The sequence below is a fragment of the Lolium perenne genome, chromosome 5 (assembly GCF_019359855.2).
Source record: "Lolium perenne isolate Kyuss_39 chromosome 5, Kyuss_2.0, whole genome shotgun sequence".
NCBI classification, from domain to species: domain Eukaryota; kingdom Viridiplantae; phylum Streptophyta; class Magnoliopsida; order Poales; family Poaceae; genus Lolium; species Lolium perenne.
The window spans coordinates 71,643,355-71,656,987 of record NC_067248.2 but is presented as its reverse complement, the minus strand read 5'-3'; the positions used below and the strand labels follow the sequence as shown (position 1 = coordinate 71,656,987).

Sequence of the window (13,633 nt, the reverse complement as noted above, 5' to 3'; positions counted from 1 at the left end):
TTGTGCTAGAGCTTTTTGTTTTGAAAACATAGAAACAATTTTGTCAACGGTAGTAATAATTCATATGTGATATGCATAATACTTCCTACAAGTTGCATGTCTCATGCATAGAGTACTAATAGTGCTCGCACCTTGTCCTACTTAGCTCGGAAACACGGATTCTCATCGCATAACATATGCTTCAACCAAGTGTCACAAAGGGGTACCTCTATGCCGCATGTACAAAGGTCTAAGGAGAAAGCACGCATTGGATTTCTCGCTTTTGATTATTCTCAACTTAGACATCCATACCGGGACAACATAGACAACAGATAATGGACTCCTCTTTTTAATGCTTAAGCATTCAACAACAGTTAATATTCTCATAAGAGATTGAGGTTGTATGTCCAAACTGAAACTTCCACCATGATACATGGCTTTAGTTAGCGGCTCAATGTTCTTCTCTAACATATGCATACTCAAACCATTTGATCATGAAGTCCACTTACTTCGGACAAGACGAACATGCATAGCATCTCACATGATATCCAACAAAGATAAAGTTGATGGCGTCCCCAGAAAACATGGTTACCGCTCAACAAGCAACTTATAAGAATTAAGACACATAACTACATATTCATCACCACAATAGTTTTTAAGCTATTTGTCCCATGAGCTATATATTGCAGAGGTAAAGGAATGAAATTTTAAAGGTAGAACTCAAGTAATTTACTTTGGAATGGCAGAAAAATACCACATAGTAGGTAGATATGGTGGACACAAATGGCATGGAGTTTGGCTCAAGGTGTTTGGATGCACGAGAAGCATTTCCTCTCAGTGCAAGGTTTGGGCTAGCAAGGTTGTTTGAAGCAAACACAAGTATGAACAGGTACAACAAAACTCACACAAGAACATATTTCAAGTATTATAAGGCTCTACACTGTCTTCCTTGTTGTTCAAACACTTTACCCGAAAATATCTAGACTTTGAGAGAACAATCATGCAAACCAAATTAAACAAGCTCTACAGTAGTTCTTCATTAATAGATTAAACTACATGATGCAAGAGCTTAAACATGATCTATGAGAGCTCAAACAATTGCCAAATTTACCAAACCATATGCAGCATTTTCCAATTCCAACCAAATAGCAATTTAACGAAGCAATGAGCTTTCGCCATGAACATTAAAGCACAATTAAGAACACAAGTGTTCCATATGAAAAAGCGGAGCGTAATATCTCCAATATAAGAATGGTGAGATCCAACTTTATTCAAAACAAAACAAAAATAAAAACAAACCGACGCTCCAAGTAAAGAACATAAGAATGTGATGGAATAAAAATATAGTTTCACTAGAAGTGACCTGATAATGTTGTCGATGAAGAAGGGGATGCCTTGGGCATCCCCAAGCTTAGATGCTTGAGTCTTCTTAAAATATGCAGGGATGAACCACCGGGGCATTCCCAAGCTTAGACCTTTCACTCTTCTTGATCATAGTATATCATCCTCTTCTCTTGACCCTTGAAAACTTCCTTCACACAAACTTCAAGCAAACTCATGAGAGGGTTAGTGCATAACCACAAATTCACATATTCAGAGGTGACACAATCATTCTTAGCACTTCTGGACATTGCACAAAGCTTCTGAAAGTTAATGGAACAAAGAAACTCATTCAACATAGCAAAAGCGGCAATGCGAAATAAAAGACAGAATCTGTCAAAAACAGAACAGTCCGTAAAGATGCATCTGGACTGGGCACTTAACTTGCTCAAATGGAAAAACTCAAAACTAATGAAAGTTGCGTACATATCTGAGGATCATGCTCGTAAATTTGCAGATTTTTTCGATTTTTTTTACAGAGACTTCTGCGAGAATTTGTGACAGACAGCAATGCTGTTTCTGCGCAGCGATCCCAAATATAGCATCAACTTTAACATAAAAACTTTACTTGGCACAAAAACATGATAAGGAGAGGTTGCTACAGTAGTAAACAACTTCCAAGACTCAACAATACAGTAAATAAAATAAAACTTGGGTTATCTCCCAAGAAGTGCTTTTCTTTAACGCCTTTCAGCTAGGCGCAGAAAGTGCAAATCAAGTAACATCAAGAGAAGAAGCATCAACATCATAGCTTGTTCTAATAATAGAATCAAAAGGCAACTTCATTATCTTTCTAGGGAAGTGTTCCATACCTTTCTTGAGAGGAAATTGATATTTAATATTACCTTCCTTCATATCAATAACATCACCAACTGTTCGAAGAAAGGTCTTCCCAACACAATAGGACAAGATGCATTGCATTCAATATCCAAGACAACAAAATCAACGGGGACAAGGTTATTGTTAACCGTAATACGCACATTATCAATCCTCCCTAAAGGTTTCTTTTTAACATTATCAGCAAGATTAACATCCAAATAACAATTCTTCAATGGTGGCAAGTCAAGCATATCATAAATTTTCTTAGGCATAACAGAAATACTTGCACCAAGATCACATAAAGCATTACATTCAAAGTCATTGAATTTCATTTTAATGATGGGCTCCCAACCATCTTCTAACTTTCTAGGAATAGAAGCTTCAAGTTTTAATTTCTCTTCCCCAGCTTTAATGAGAGCATTTGTAATATGTTTTGTAAAGTCTAAATTTATAGCACTAGCATTGGGACTTCTAGCAAGTTTTTGTAAGAACTTTATAACTTCAGTAATATGACAATCATCAAAATCTAAACCATTATGTTCTACAACAATGGAATCATTGTCACCAATATTTCGAAAAATTTCAGCAGTTTTATCACAAACAGCAGTTTCAGCAGTTTCAGGCAATTTTGTACGCTTTGCACTAGGAGTAGAAACATTGCCAACACCAATTATTTTACCATTGATAGTAGGAGGTGCATCAACATGTGAAGAATCAACATTACTAGTGGTGGTAATAGTCCATACTTTAGCTACATTATTCTCTTTAGCAAGTTTTTCTTTTTCTTCTCTATCCCACCTAGCATGCAATTCAGCCAACAATCTAATATTATCATTAATTCTAACTTGGATGGCATTTGTTTTAGAAAAACTAGCATCTTCAACTTTCTCAGGCATAACTTTCAATTTTAAAAGATCAACATCAAGAGCAAGACTATCAACCTTAGAAGCAAGAATATCAATTTTATCAAGCTTTTCTTCAACAGTTTTATTGAAAGCAGTTTGTGTACTAATAAATTCTTTAAGCATCACTTCAAGACCAGAGGGTACACTCTTATTATTATTGTAAGAATTACCATAAGAATTACCATAACCATTACCATTATTAGAAGGATATGGCCTGTAGTTGTTGTTACCATAATTATTCCTATAAGCATTGTTGTTGAAATTATTGTTCTTAATGAAATTCACATCAACATTTTCTTCTTGAGCAACCAATGAAGCTAAAGGAACATTATTAGGATCAATATGAGATCTACCATTTGCAAGCATAGACATAATAGCATCAATCTAATCACCCAAAGAAGAGGTTTCTTTCAGTGTGCCATTCAGAGTAATTGATCATCATATCATCAAGTAGTTTAGTCGCGGCGCCCAGGGTGATGGACATAAAAGTACCTCCAGCAGCTGAATCCAATAGGTTCCTTGAGGAAAAATTCAATCCTGCATAAAAGGTTTGGATGATCATCCAAGTAGTCAGTCCATGGGTTGGGCAATTCTTTACCAAAGATTTCATTCTCTCCCATGCTTGAGCAACATGTTCATTATCAAATTGTTTAAAGTTCATAATGCTACTTCTCAAAGATATAATCTTAGCAGGAGGATAATATTTACTAATAAAAGCATCTTTACACTTAGTCCATGAATCAATACTATTTTTAGGCAAAGATAGCAACCAATCTTTAGCTCTTCCTCTTAATGAGAAAGGAAACAATTTCAGTTTTATAATATCACCATCTATATCCTTATACTTTTGCATTTCACAAAGTTCAACAAAATTATTAAGATGGGCAGCAGCATCATCAGTACTAACACCAGAAAATTGCTCTCTCATAACAAGATTCAGTAAAGCAGATTTAATTTCATAGAATTCTGCTATAGTAGCAGGTGGAGCAATAGGAGTACATATAAAATCATTATTAGTTGTGCTAGTGAAGTCACACAACTTAGTATTTTCAGGAGTACCCATTATAGCAGTAGTAAAATAAACTAAGCAAATAAAGACAAGTAACTAATTTTTTTGTGTTTTTGATATAGAGAACAAAACAGTAAATAAAGTAAAGCTAGCAACTAATTTTTTTGTGTTTTTTAAGTGCAGCAAACAAAGTAGTAAATAAAATAAAGCAAGACAAAAACAAAGTAAAGAGATTGGAAGTGGAGACTCCCCTTGCAGCGTGTCTTGATCTCCCCGGCAACGGCGCCAAAAAAAGTCTTGCTGGCGTGTAGTCGACACGTCCGTTGGGAACCCCAAGAGGAAGGTGTGATGCGCACAGCAGTAAGTTTTCCCTCAGTAAGAAACCAAGGTTATCGAACCAGTAGGAGCCAAGAAGCACGTGAAGGTTGTTGGTGGAGGAATGTAGTGCGGCGCAACACCAGTGAAACCGGCGCCAACGTGGAACCTGCACAACACAATCAAAATACTTTGCCCCAACATAACAGTGAGGTTGTCAATCTCACCGGCTTGCTGAAAACAAAGGATTAAGCCTATCGAGTGGAAGATGGTGTTTGTTTGCAAAGAACAGTAAAGCAGTAGAATGTATTCAGATGTAAAAGAATGGACCGAGGTCCACAGTTCACTAGTGGTGTCTCTCCAATAAGATAACTAACATGCTGGGTGAACAAATTACAGGCGAGCAATTGACAAATAAAGATTCAATACATATCAACGATGATTACTATGTGATTTAATCAGGGCATTACGACAAAGTACATAGACCGCTATCCAGCATGCATCTATGCCTAAATAATCCACCTTCAGGTTATCATGCGAACCCCTTCCGGTATTAAGTTGCGAACAACAGATAATTGCATTAAGTATGGTGCGTAATGTAATCAACACAAATATCCTTAGACAAAGCATCAATGTTTTATCCCTAGTAGCAACAGCACATCCACAACCTTAGAACTTTCTGTCACTGTCCCAGATTTAATGGAGGCATGAACCCACTATCGAGCATAATTACCCCCTCTTGGAGTTACAAGTATCAACTTGGCCAGAGCCTCTACTAGCAACGGAGAGCATGCAAGAACATAAACAACACATATATGATAGATTGATAATCAACTTAACATAATATTCTCTATTCATCGGATCTCGCCAAACACAACATGTAGCATTACAAATAGATGATCTTGATCATGTTAGGCAGCTCACAAGATCTATAACAATGAAAGCACAAGTGGAGAAGACAACCATCTAGCTACTGCTATGGACCCATAGTCCAAGGATGAACTACTCACGCATCAATCCGGAGGCGGGCATGATGATGTAGAGCCCCTCCGGTGATGATTCCCCTCTCCGGCAGGGTGCCGGAGGCGCTCTCCTGAATCCCCCGAGATGGGATTCGCGACGGCGACGTCTCTGGAAGGTTTTCCGTATCGTGGCTCTCGGTACAGGGGGTTTCGCGACGGAGGCTTTAAGTAGGCGGAAGGGTAGGTCAAAGGGCGTCACGGGGGGTCCACACACTAGGGCCGCGCGGGCCCCCCCTTGGCCGCGCCGCCCTAGCGTGGCGGCGCCCCGTGGCCCCACTTCGTCTCCCTTTCGGTCTTCTGGAAGCTTCTTGTAAAAATAGGCCCCTGGGCGTTGATTTCGTCCAATTCCGAGAATATTTCCTTACTAGGATTTCTGAAACCAAAAACAGCAGAAAACAGCAACTGGCGCTTCGGCATCTTGTTAGTAGGTTAGTGCCGGAAAATGTAAAATAATGCTGTAAAGTATGTATAAAACATTCAAGTATTGTAATAAAAGTAGCATGGAACATAAGAAATTATAGATACGTTTGAGACGTATCACCCACCAAGTAGTGTTGTCAATTTATTTGGCAACTGGCTCAATGGTGTGGATGTTAGGTTTAAACGTCTTATTAGGATGGAAGCGATTGCAATCATTTGGTCGCCGTGGCTATGTAGAAATGACAAGATTTTCAATAATATTTCTTCTTCCTTTTTGCATGTTATCTACCGGTGCACAGCTTTGCTTCGGTCATGGATACCGTTGCAGCGTGTGGAGCACCAGGACCTCTTTACGGAGGTGTCTTCACGGTTGGAGGATACGACGAGGGATATTTTCTTCCAACATGGGTGGCAGCGTGACCTTCGGCTGGATCCTCCTACCTAGTTTTTTTCCCTACATTTGAACTATGTTTTATCTTTGAACACCTTTGTGGTTTTGTAACGAATTTGTGAGCGGCTGTGTGCATCTTAGTTATGCAGAGGACGGGTCTATTGCGCAAGTAATAAAATGCCCATTTTCAAAAAAAAAACAAGTATTTCGAAGATGGAGACTCTCTTCCTTAAATGTAAGTGTATATGCAAAACAGATATGGCGAGCCCTAGAGTTGGAGGATGTGAAACTCAAATTGCTCAACGTATATATTGTTGGGACTAATCTCGTTACCCACTACTGAGCCCTAGAGTAGTTTGTTTAATTCTGTGTTGACCTATACATGTAGGTCAATAGTTATTTGAGTTAGTCACGCGTGGATTTTGTTAGCTAGCCATGCTGGTCGGGTCATGTCGATCTTTGAGCTGGTCATGTGCTCGTGGAGGGAGTAGGATTAGATAGTGTAGCGTGTGAATCTATCTTCCTATTTAAGCTTAGCAAAGGAATAAGAAGGTGTGGCCTGCGGGCAGAGAAAACATATAGTCCATGTATTGCCAAGGAAGTATGTGAACCGAGCCATAGCCCCGGTAGTTGGGATGGGCTGATGCATCCCGCCCGTCTAAGTTCGAATCTTTGGATACAACGTCAGCTGATGATACAGTCAAATCAACATGAACGCCTCCTTACGAGCAATGTGGGAGTGGGGATGGGGAGCTATTTGCCGAGACAGCGTCAGCTGATGATACAGGACGCTTCCTTCAAGAGCAATCTGGGAAGTGGAGATGGGAAGCTATTTGCCGAGGCAGATGTATCTTTATCTAAAATGCATCTAGATATATTGGTATCTAGAAAAAATAATATATTTATTTTTGGATAAAAGGTAGTACTCTATTTTTTTAGAAGAGGTGCACCAAATTTTTCCAAGCGATCTGGACCCAGCCTAGGCTATAGAAGGCCCTTTGCATCTCAGAAAAAAGAAGAAAAAAAAGAAGGCCCTTTGGCCAACCCACACCTCAACTCCAAAGGAAACCCTCTCGTCCAGGCGGCGGCGCAGCATCTCCACGCGACCACCGCGCAATCGCAGCAGCAGCTTCCGAACCCTCCCCTTTTGGCCGCACGCACCGACTGGAGGATCTGCGGCGTGGGGAATGGCGGGGATGTAGGCTTAGGGTTTGTCAGCATCCGCACAGGTGTGTGATGTCCCAGTAATTTTCCTCGTTTCATGCTCCCATCATGATCTAAATCGAGATTTCGTTTAGTTTTGTTAGAGGTTCCACTGAACTGTTTCATCTGCAAAAAGCGGGATAATTGGATTCATATATTCTCGTTTCAACCGAATTCGCTCCTATCGCAACACTCTGCAAGAACATAAAAAATGAAAAAACCCTTTCTGGTCAAGTTCCGTGGAAGAAAGAGCAGAGACATTCAACATAGCTTGCATGATGATGATGCAGATACCAGCATTTTGCATTTAGAGTTTGCTTTATCTTTTCTTGAATAAGCCTACTTCTGTTCAGTTAAAATCGTTTATTATGCTTTAGTTGGAACACGGAATTGATTTTAACTGTTGGTGTCACTGTTGCTTCCAAAGTGCTTAATGCTAGTGGTTGTAGTACTGTATTGTTTTCAATAACGAAACCATGATCCAATCCATTTTGTCTACGAAAGAGTGTGCAGTGGAACATTACATCTGCGTACAAACACAGAATGCTCACAAACTTATCTTTACCAGCAGGTATATATATCGGTCAACAATCGAAGTAGGTTCAAATGCAGCAAACCAGGTACTCGGCAGACGCCTCCTGCAAGCAGAAGCGCGCACACCTTGCTGATGACAGGCTGAGTGCCCTGCCAGATGTTCTTCTCCAAGAAATTATGTCCTTTCTGAAGGCCCGGCAAGTGGTGCAGACATGTGTGTTGTCCACGAGGTGGAGGCACCTCTGGTGCTCTGTGCCATGCCTCGACCTTGATCTGGAGGAATTCGAGGATGGGGACATGGAAATGTCCCTTGATTACCATGAGCGGCAGCGGCAGATGTGGCCTAATTTTGAGGATTTCACCGACAACCTGCTGTACCACAAGAACATTGACATTGCTCTCTTGGACACGTTCAGAATGTGCTGTCCTTCCAGATATTATGTGAGAGACAACTCTGATAGATGGATCCGCCGTGGCATAAAGCACAGTCCGTGTTGGCGCGTCAAGACGTTGCATCTTTCAGGCATATCTTTGGTCCATCATTTCGCAAGGCATATTAGTTCTGGGTGTCCCTTTCTAGAGGATTTAGAACTGAAGGATTACATAGGAACACTTGATGATATCACCTCCTTCTCACTGAAGAAATTGGTTATTGTTGGCTCTTACAATTTGTTTTGCAATCCCTGGACCATTACCACTCCTGCGCTCGCCTCCCTGTGCTTATCAGGTATTGATTGTTTTGGGATACTCAATATGACATCTCTTGTCAATGCATCGATTCATCTGTCCACATACTTCGAGGATGATGATGACGACGATAACGCCTCACTTGTGAACCAAGTGGAGTTTCTTTATGGATTATCCAATGTGTCAAGTTTGGAGTTGTCTGACTTCCGGTCGATTGTATGTAATCATCCTTTCTTATTTTTACAGAACTGTAGGAGAGGATCCGACAGAAATATATATCATCATCCTTGATGTCCCTTTTGTCCATTATTTCTTGTCTAACCATTTAAGTATCGTGTTTTTCAGGTCGTTGGTGACAGGTCTCTGAAATTCCCATCATTCAAGAACCTAAGGACCTTATGTCTCCGCAACTGTGATCTCAGTGACGACTTCAGGACATTGGAGCTCATTTTGGAGAACTCACTTAATCTCGAGAGGCTCACCTTGAGACATTGCAAGGTGCTGCTACTTTACCTTATCCTTCATTTTCTTGTGTGTAACTCAATTTAGTTTTTATAATCTTATTTCCTTTATGGCAACAATAGTTCTCGAAAGACTCTAACAGAGGGGAAAGGGAGGCTCCTAAGTCGAAGAAGACGTCCTCCTTGGATGTTCGGTGCGAGAACCTCAAGCTTACAGAGATCTTATATGAAGATGATGATGTCCGCCTGCTGGTTGAGTTCTTGTTTGACATCTCAGAGAATCTGCCAAATAACACTATGAAAATCACCAAAATTGAGGATCCTTAGACTCGAGCCGCTTTGCTGTCTATATTTCTGTCCGGCCCTGTATTCAGATGTATTATTTTCTTCGTTCTTAGTTCCGGTACAAGCATGTTCTGCCGACTCGTGTGGCAGTTTTAATGGTGTGCCCTATGGGCCATAGAAGTAACTTTTGAGCTGTATTCAAGGCTTGCTCTTGCAAACCATGATTAGCGAATGCAATGGAAACAAACTCTAGCGAGAAGAATTTGTGACTGAAAATACCTAGCAACAGACTGTTTCAATGATGACCTGACCTAATCACCACGTGATTCAAGATCATCAAGAATGTCATTGTACCTTACATGTATGGCTTTTAACAACATTATAAGGTCGCTAATTGGCTAATTATTCGCTTGTGAGTCCTCGGACACATTGCTGCTGAACCTTATCTGAACTGAGACGGTGGGACACTGGGATTACCGATCAAGACAGAAAAAAAAGTATTATCAACAATCGGACCGGTCCTCGTTGTGCACTCCAGTGCACAGAGGTTGGAATGTAGATATCGAAGGCGACGCAACTGATTCTATATTCCTGTTTCTGCAATCCTGCCTGCCAAAACTCTGACTAGTTTTTGTTCTTGCAAAAAGTTAATTTTCAACAGCATGCAAGATCCTAGCACATCTCGGGAGTCGAACAGCACACAACAAGTACGCAGCCGATAAAAATGCAGGAGTACACATATTTACTATTTGTTTTTTTCTTCGAAATTTAATGAATTACGCTACATACATGGCATTAAACTTGAAGCTACACAGATTTACAAGTCACAAAAGAAGTGCAGAGACACATCATCTTATTCATCTCTTCTGAATTCAGAATACAAGTGTACTAAAATGGTTCTGTATTCGTATACCGTACAAAGATCAACGAACGCCATAAAGATGATGTATACGGTACACCTGAAGCAACAGCTTCTATGAAAGCTTTTTTTCCTTTGTCGGTCAAAATAGAACAATGCAGGCGACCGACCGAACAAGCAAGCGATGAGGATGAGGGATGAGCACACGGTATCTCAGTCCATTGCGGATGATCACCGAGAACTGACGAGGAATGGTCAATGGTGACTGCCACATACCACATTCTATTGTCCCAGAACCAGATGTTGAAACCTGCACCTGTATGGGAGGTCAAATTTGGGTTAACTTTTGTTTTCAGACTTCAATGCTAACCAAATTGAAAATATTCAGTACAAATTTAAAATATTCATCCTTGGAAGCAACATGTTTTACCGAGAGGAGAGTGTGTGTCGACATATCCAACTCAATGTCTCGGCCTTGATCTGGTGAATGGATGCCTCACCCCTAGAGCACCATGGATTGAATGTATGCTAGGTCGGTACTCGACTCCTGTTCTGCGCAAGGGAGATCCTCCATGACGGGGTTTGGTGCTCGAGCATAACCAACAGTAATCCGGCGCATGACAACCTTTAGATTTCACACAACCTTTGGATTTCGGATCCTAAATCAAGTGTGTGGTGCCAACAATTCTTTATTTAGAATTGCCAAGTTATATTAGTTTTAGTTGGAGGAGAGAGAAATAAGGAAGAGAATGCTACCTTCTCTTAGCTAAGGAATGATCTCTTGGAAAAATAAGAGAAGAATATTTTTTCGTAGTACCATATGTCTTCCCTTAACAAATCATTTTCTTATTATAAGTGAACTATTTTCATTATTTGTCAGATGACAATAAGAGATAATGCTCTCTACAACTTATATCAATTTCTTTCTCTAAATGATATCGATGGTTAAGGAAAGGCCTGCCTTCCGTGCCATTGTACATACCATTAACCTTTCAGGCCCTCTTCTTTAATATTAATAAAAAGTGTTTGAAAGATAGCTTTAGTAAAAGCAGCCAAAGCTCACACACAAACCAACGATGGGGCAGTGTGGCTGCAACTGATCAACAAGAGCGGTGAAATCAATCCTGTTAGATTGAAACCAATAATCTAGGGTGAAACAGTGAAATGGATCTTGTTGTGCTCCATGAATTTTTGTACAAGGTTAATTATGAATTGAAGATTTCATATTGTGAGATGTAAAAAAGGATGGCACATTTTTGTCTGAATTATTGTCAAGCAATGTTGTTGAGTATAGTAGCTAATAGTTCCAAATTTTGATTTTTTGGAAGTTGTAATCCTCAGGAAAAATATTTTTTTTAATGAAGGAAAATGATTTTTTTACGGAGTACTACCACAATGCTTAGAGTTTTTTTGCATTCGGCTTAAAAAACAATATAATAAGAAAAGGAAGAACCAAACTTGGGCTTCGGATGGTTGGATCGGATCGGGTCGTGGGCTTGGGCTTGTACCACTTCTAAGTCACTCTAACACCTTGTTTATTTCTGATGTATTTATGGAATGAGAGGGGATTATTTCCACTATTCGTTTACTTCTCCGGTTGTCGAGGATGCTCCTCGGCAATACCCTCCGATAGGGGCTTAGGGTTGATGGAATCCTGCAAGCTGACACGAGACATCGGTTCACAGACAAGCGGGGAGAGCGATTTACCCAGGTTCGGGGCCCTCGATGAGGTAAAACCCTTACGTCCTGCCTGTCTGTTCTTGATTATGATGATAATAGGTTACAATGGGGTGCCGAATAGTTCGGCTGAGATCTCGTCGAGATGGCTAAGTGCTATGGTGACCTAGCTCTAAGCTTCTGGTGGCTAAGATTGCTAAGATTGATTGTCCTCTTCGGCAGCCCCTCTCCTGGCCTTTATATAGGAGGCCAGGTCTCAAGAGGTCTAACCGAGTCTAACCGAGTACGACTAGGTTTACAGTAGTTTTAAATCTAATCTTTCCTTGTTCGGCCGCTTCTTTGTCTTCCTTATCAAGTAATCTTCAGGTGCACCGCTCGGATGGGCCGCCTTGCCTCCAAGTGCCTTCATGGGCCTCCAACTAGGAAATATAGGATATGGCAACGTCGGTTACCCGAAGGGTAATACCCACGTCAGTAGCCCCCGAGTGCCTAGCCGAAGATAGTTCGGGTAGAGACTAGCATGGTTTTACCTAATGTTCTTCTCCTTGATCGTTCTTGTTCTTCTTCTGTCTGCATCGTCTTCTTCTGTCGGGTGCGCGCCAGCGCTCCCGATGGGAGTAGCCCCCGAGTCTAGGAACGGATGCTTGTAATCCGTGCGTAGACTCAAGTTGTACCACTCGAACATTTTGCCCTGTCGAAGTTTTTCTACAAGTCTTTGTAGGTCATCCGATACAATTTCCTCATGCAAGGGATAATGAGTAACGTGCCCAACTTTTGCTGCTTAACTGCTGATGGCAAAACAACATTACCGTACATAGAATCAAGTCCCCGGGCATGATCCTAGAGTGCAAAAAAGTTCTGTCAACTGATGGGAGTAGCCCCCGAGTCTGGGCACGGGTGCTTGCAACCGGGCGCAGACTCGAGTCGAACAATTATTTCTTCATTCAAAGCTTTTTTCTTCGAATCTTCATTCTGTCGGGTGCGCGTCCAGCGCTCCCTATGGGAGTACCCCCCGAGTCTAAGTGCAGATGCTTTGCAATCTGTGCATAGACTCAAGTTCACCATCCGACACCTTTTTATTCCTTCGAATGCTTTAAGCAGTCCTCATGACGTCATTGATGATGCTTTTACTGATATCTTGATTTTGACTGACAGGATGCGACCCGCTGGGCCTATTCTTACTCTATCTAACCCTGTTTTTAAGCAACATCCGCCCCTCTCGCACAGTTACCAAGGCACCTCCTCGATTTCCGCAATCTTTAATGGAAAAGATCCACTTAATGGACTGGCAGCAACGACACGTGCCCACACAGCCCTCAAGTTCTCCCTTTCTTAAAATCTCTAAAGGACGAAAATCTCTATTCTTCTCCCATATTTTCCGTAGCATCTTCTCGCCCTTCTTCTTCTTCCTCCCGTCGCTACTGCTGCGCCGCCACCACTGCTTTTCCAATCTTCCTCCGATCTCGCAATGGTGAAGAAGAAGAGCCTTACCGCCGCCGCCAGTTCTACTAGTGGTGGCGCCGCTGCCAAATCCTCCTCGAATCTTCCGAAGGGGAGCGCTCCAGACGCTCCTCCCCCAGCTCCGGCGCCGCCAGGCTCGGTAGCCCAACCTGGGGATTGGATAGCGGCATCCATCACCAAGCGCGATGAGAAGAGATCCCGAAGCCTGGGTTAATCTCCTCCGACG

At 41.4% G+C, this 13,633-nt stretch overlaps 1 protein-coding gene across 2 annotated transcripts; it reads left to right on the top strand.

Annotated features, from left to right (window-relative positions):
- The first annotated feature begins 7,273 nt into the window (after positions 1-7,273).
- On the top strand, positions 7,274-9,812 carry LOC127321445 (MEIOTIC F-BOX protein MOF). 2 transcript variants are annotated; one of them, XM_051350487.1, is made up of 4 exons: positions 7,274-7,469; positions 8,012-8,880; positions 9,010-9,162; positions 9,249-9,812. In XM_051350487.1, exons 2-4 carry the CDS (start codon positions 8,050-8,052, stop codon positions 9,450-9,452), a joined length of 1,188 nt encoding a protein of 395 aa, XP_051206447.1. In that variant the 5' UTR covers positions 7,274-7,469; positions 8,012-8,049; the 3' UTR covers positions 9,453-9,812. The 2 variants fall into 2 exon arrangements, with proteins under 2 accessions (XP_051206447.1, XP_051206445.1); XM_051350485.1 differs by having other exon boundaries at positions 7,274-7,471; positions 8,019-8,880.
- Positions 9,813-13,633: the final 3,821 nt, after the last annotated feature.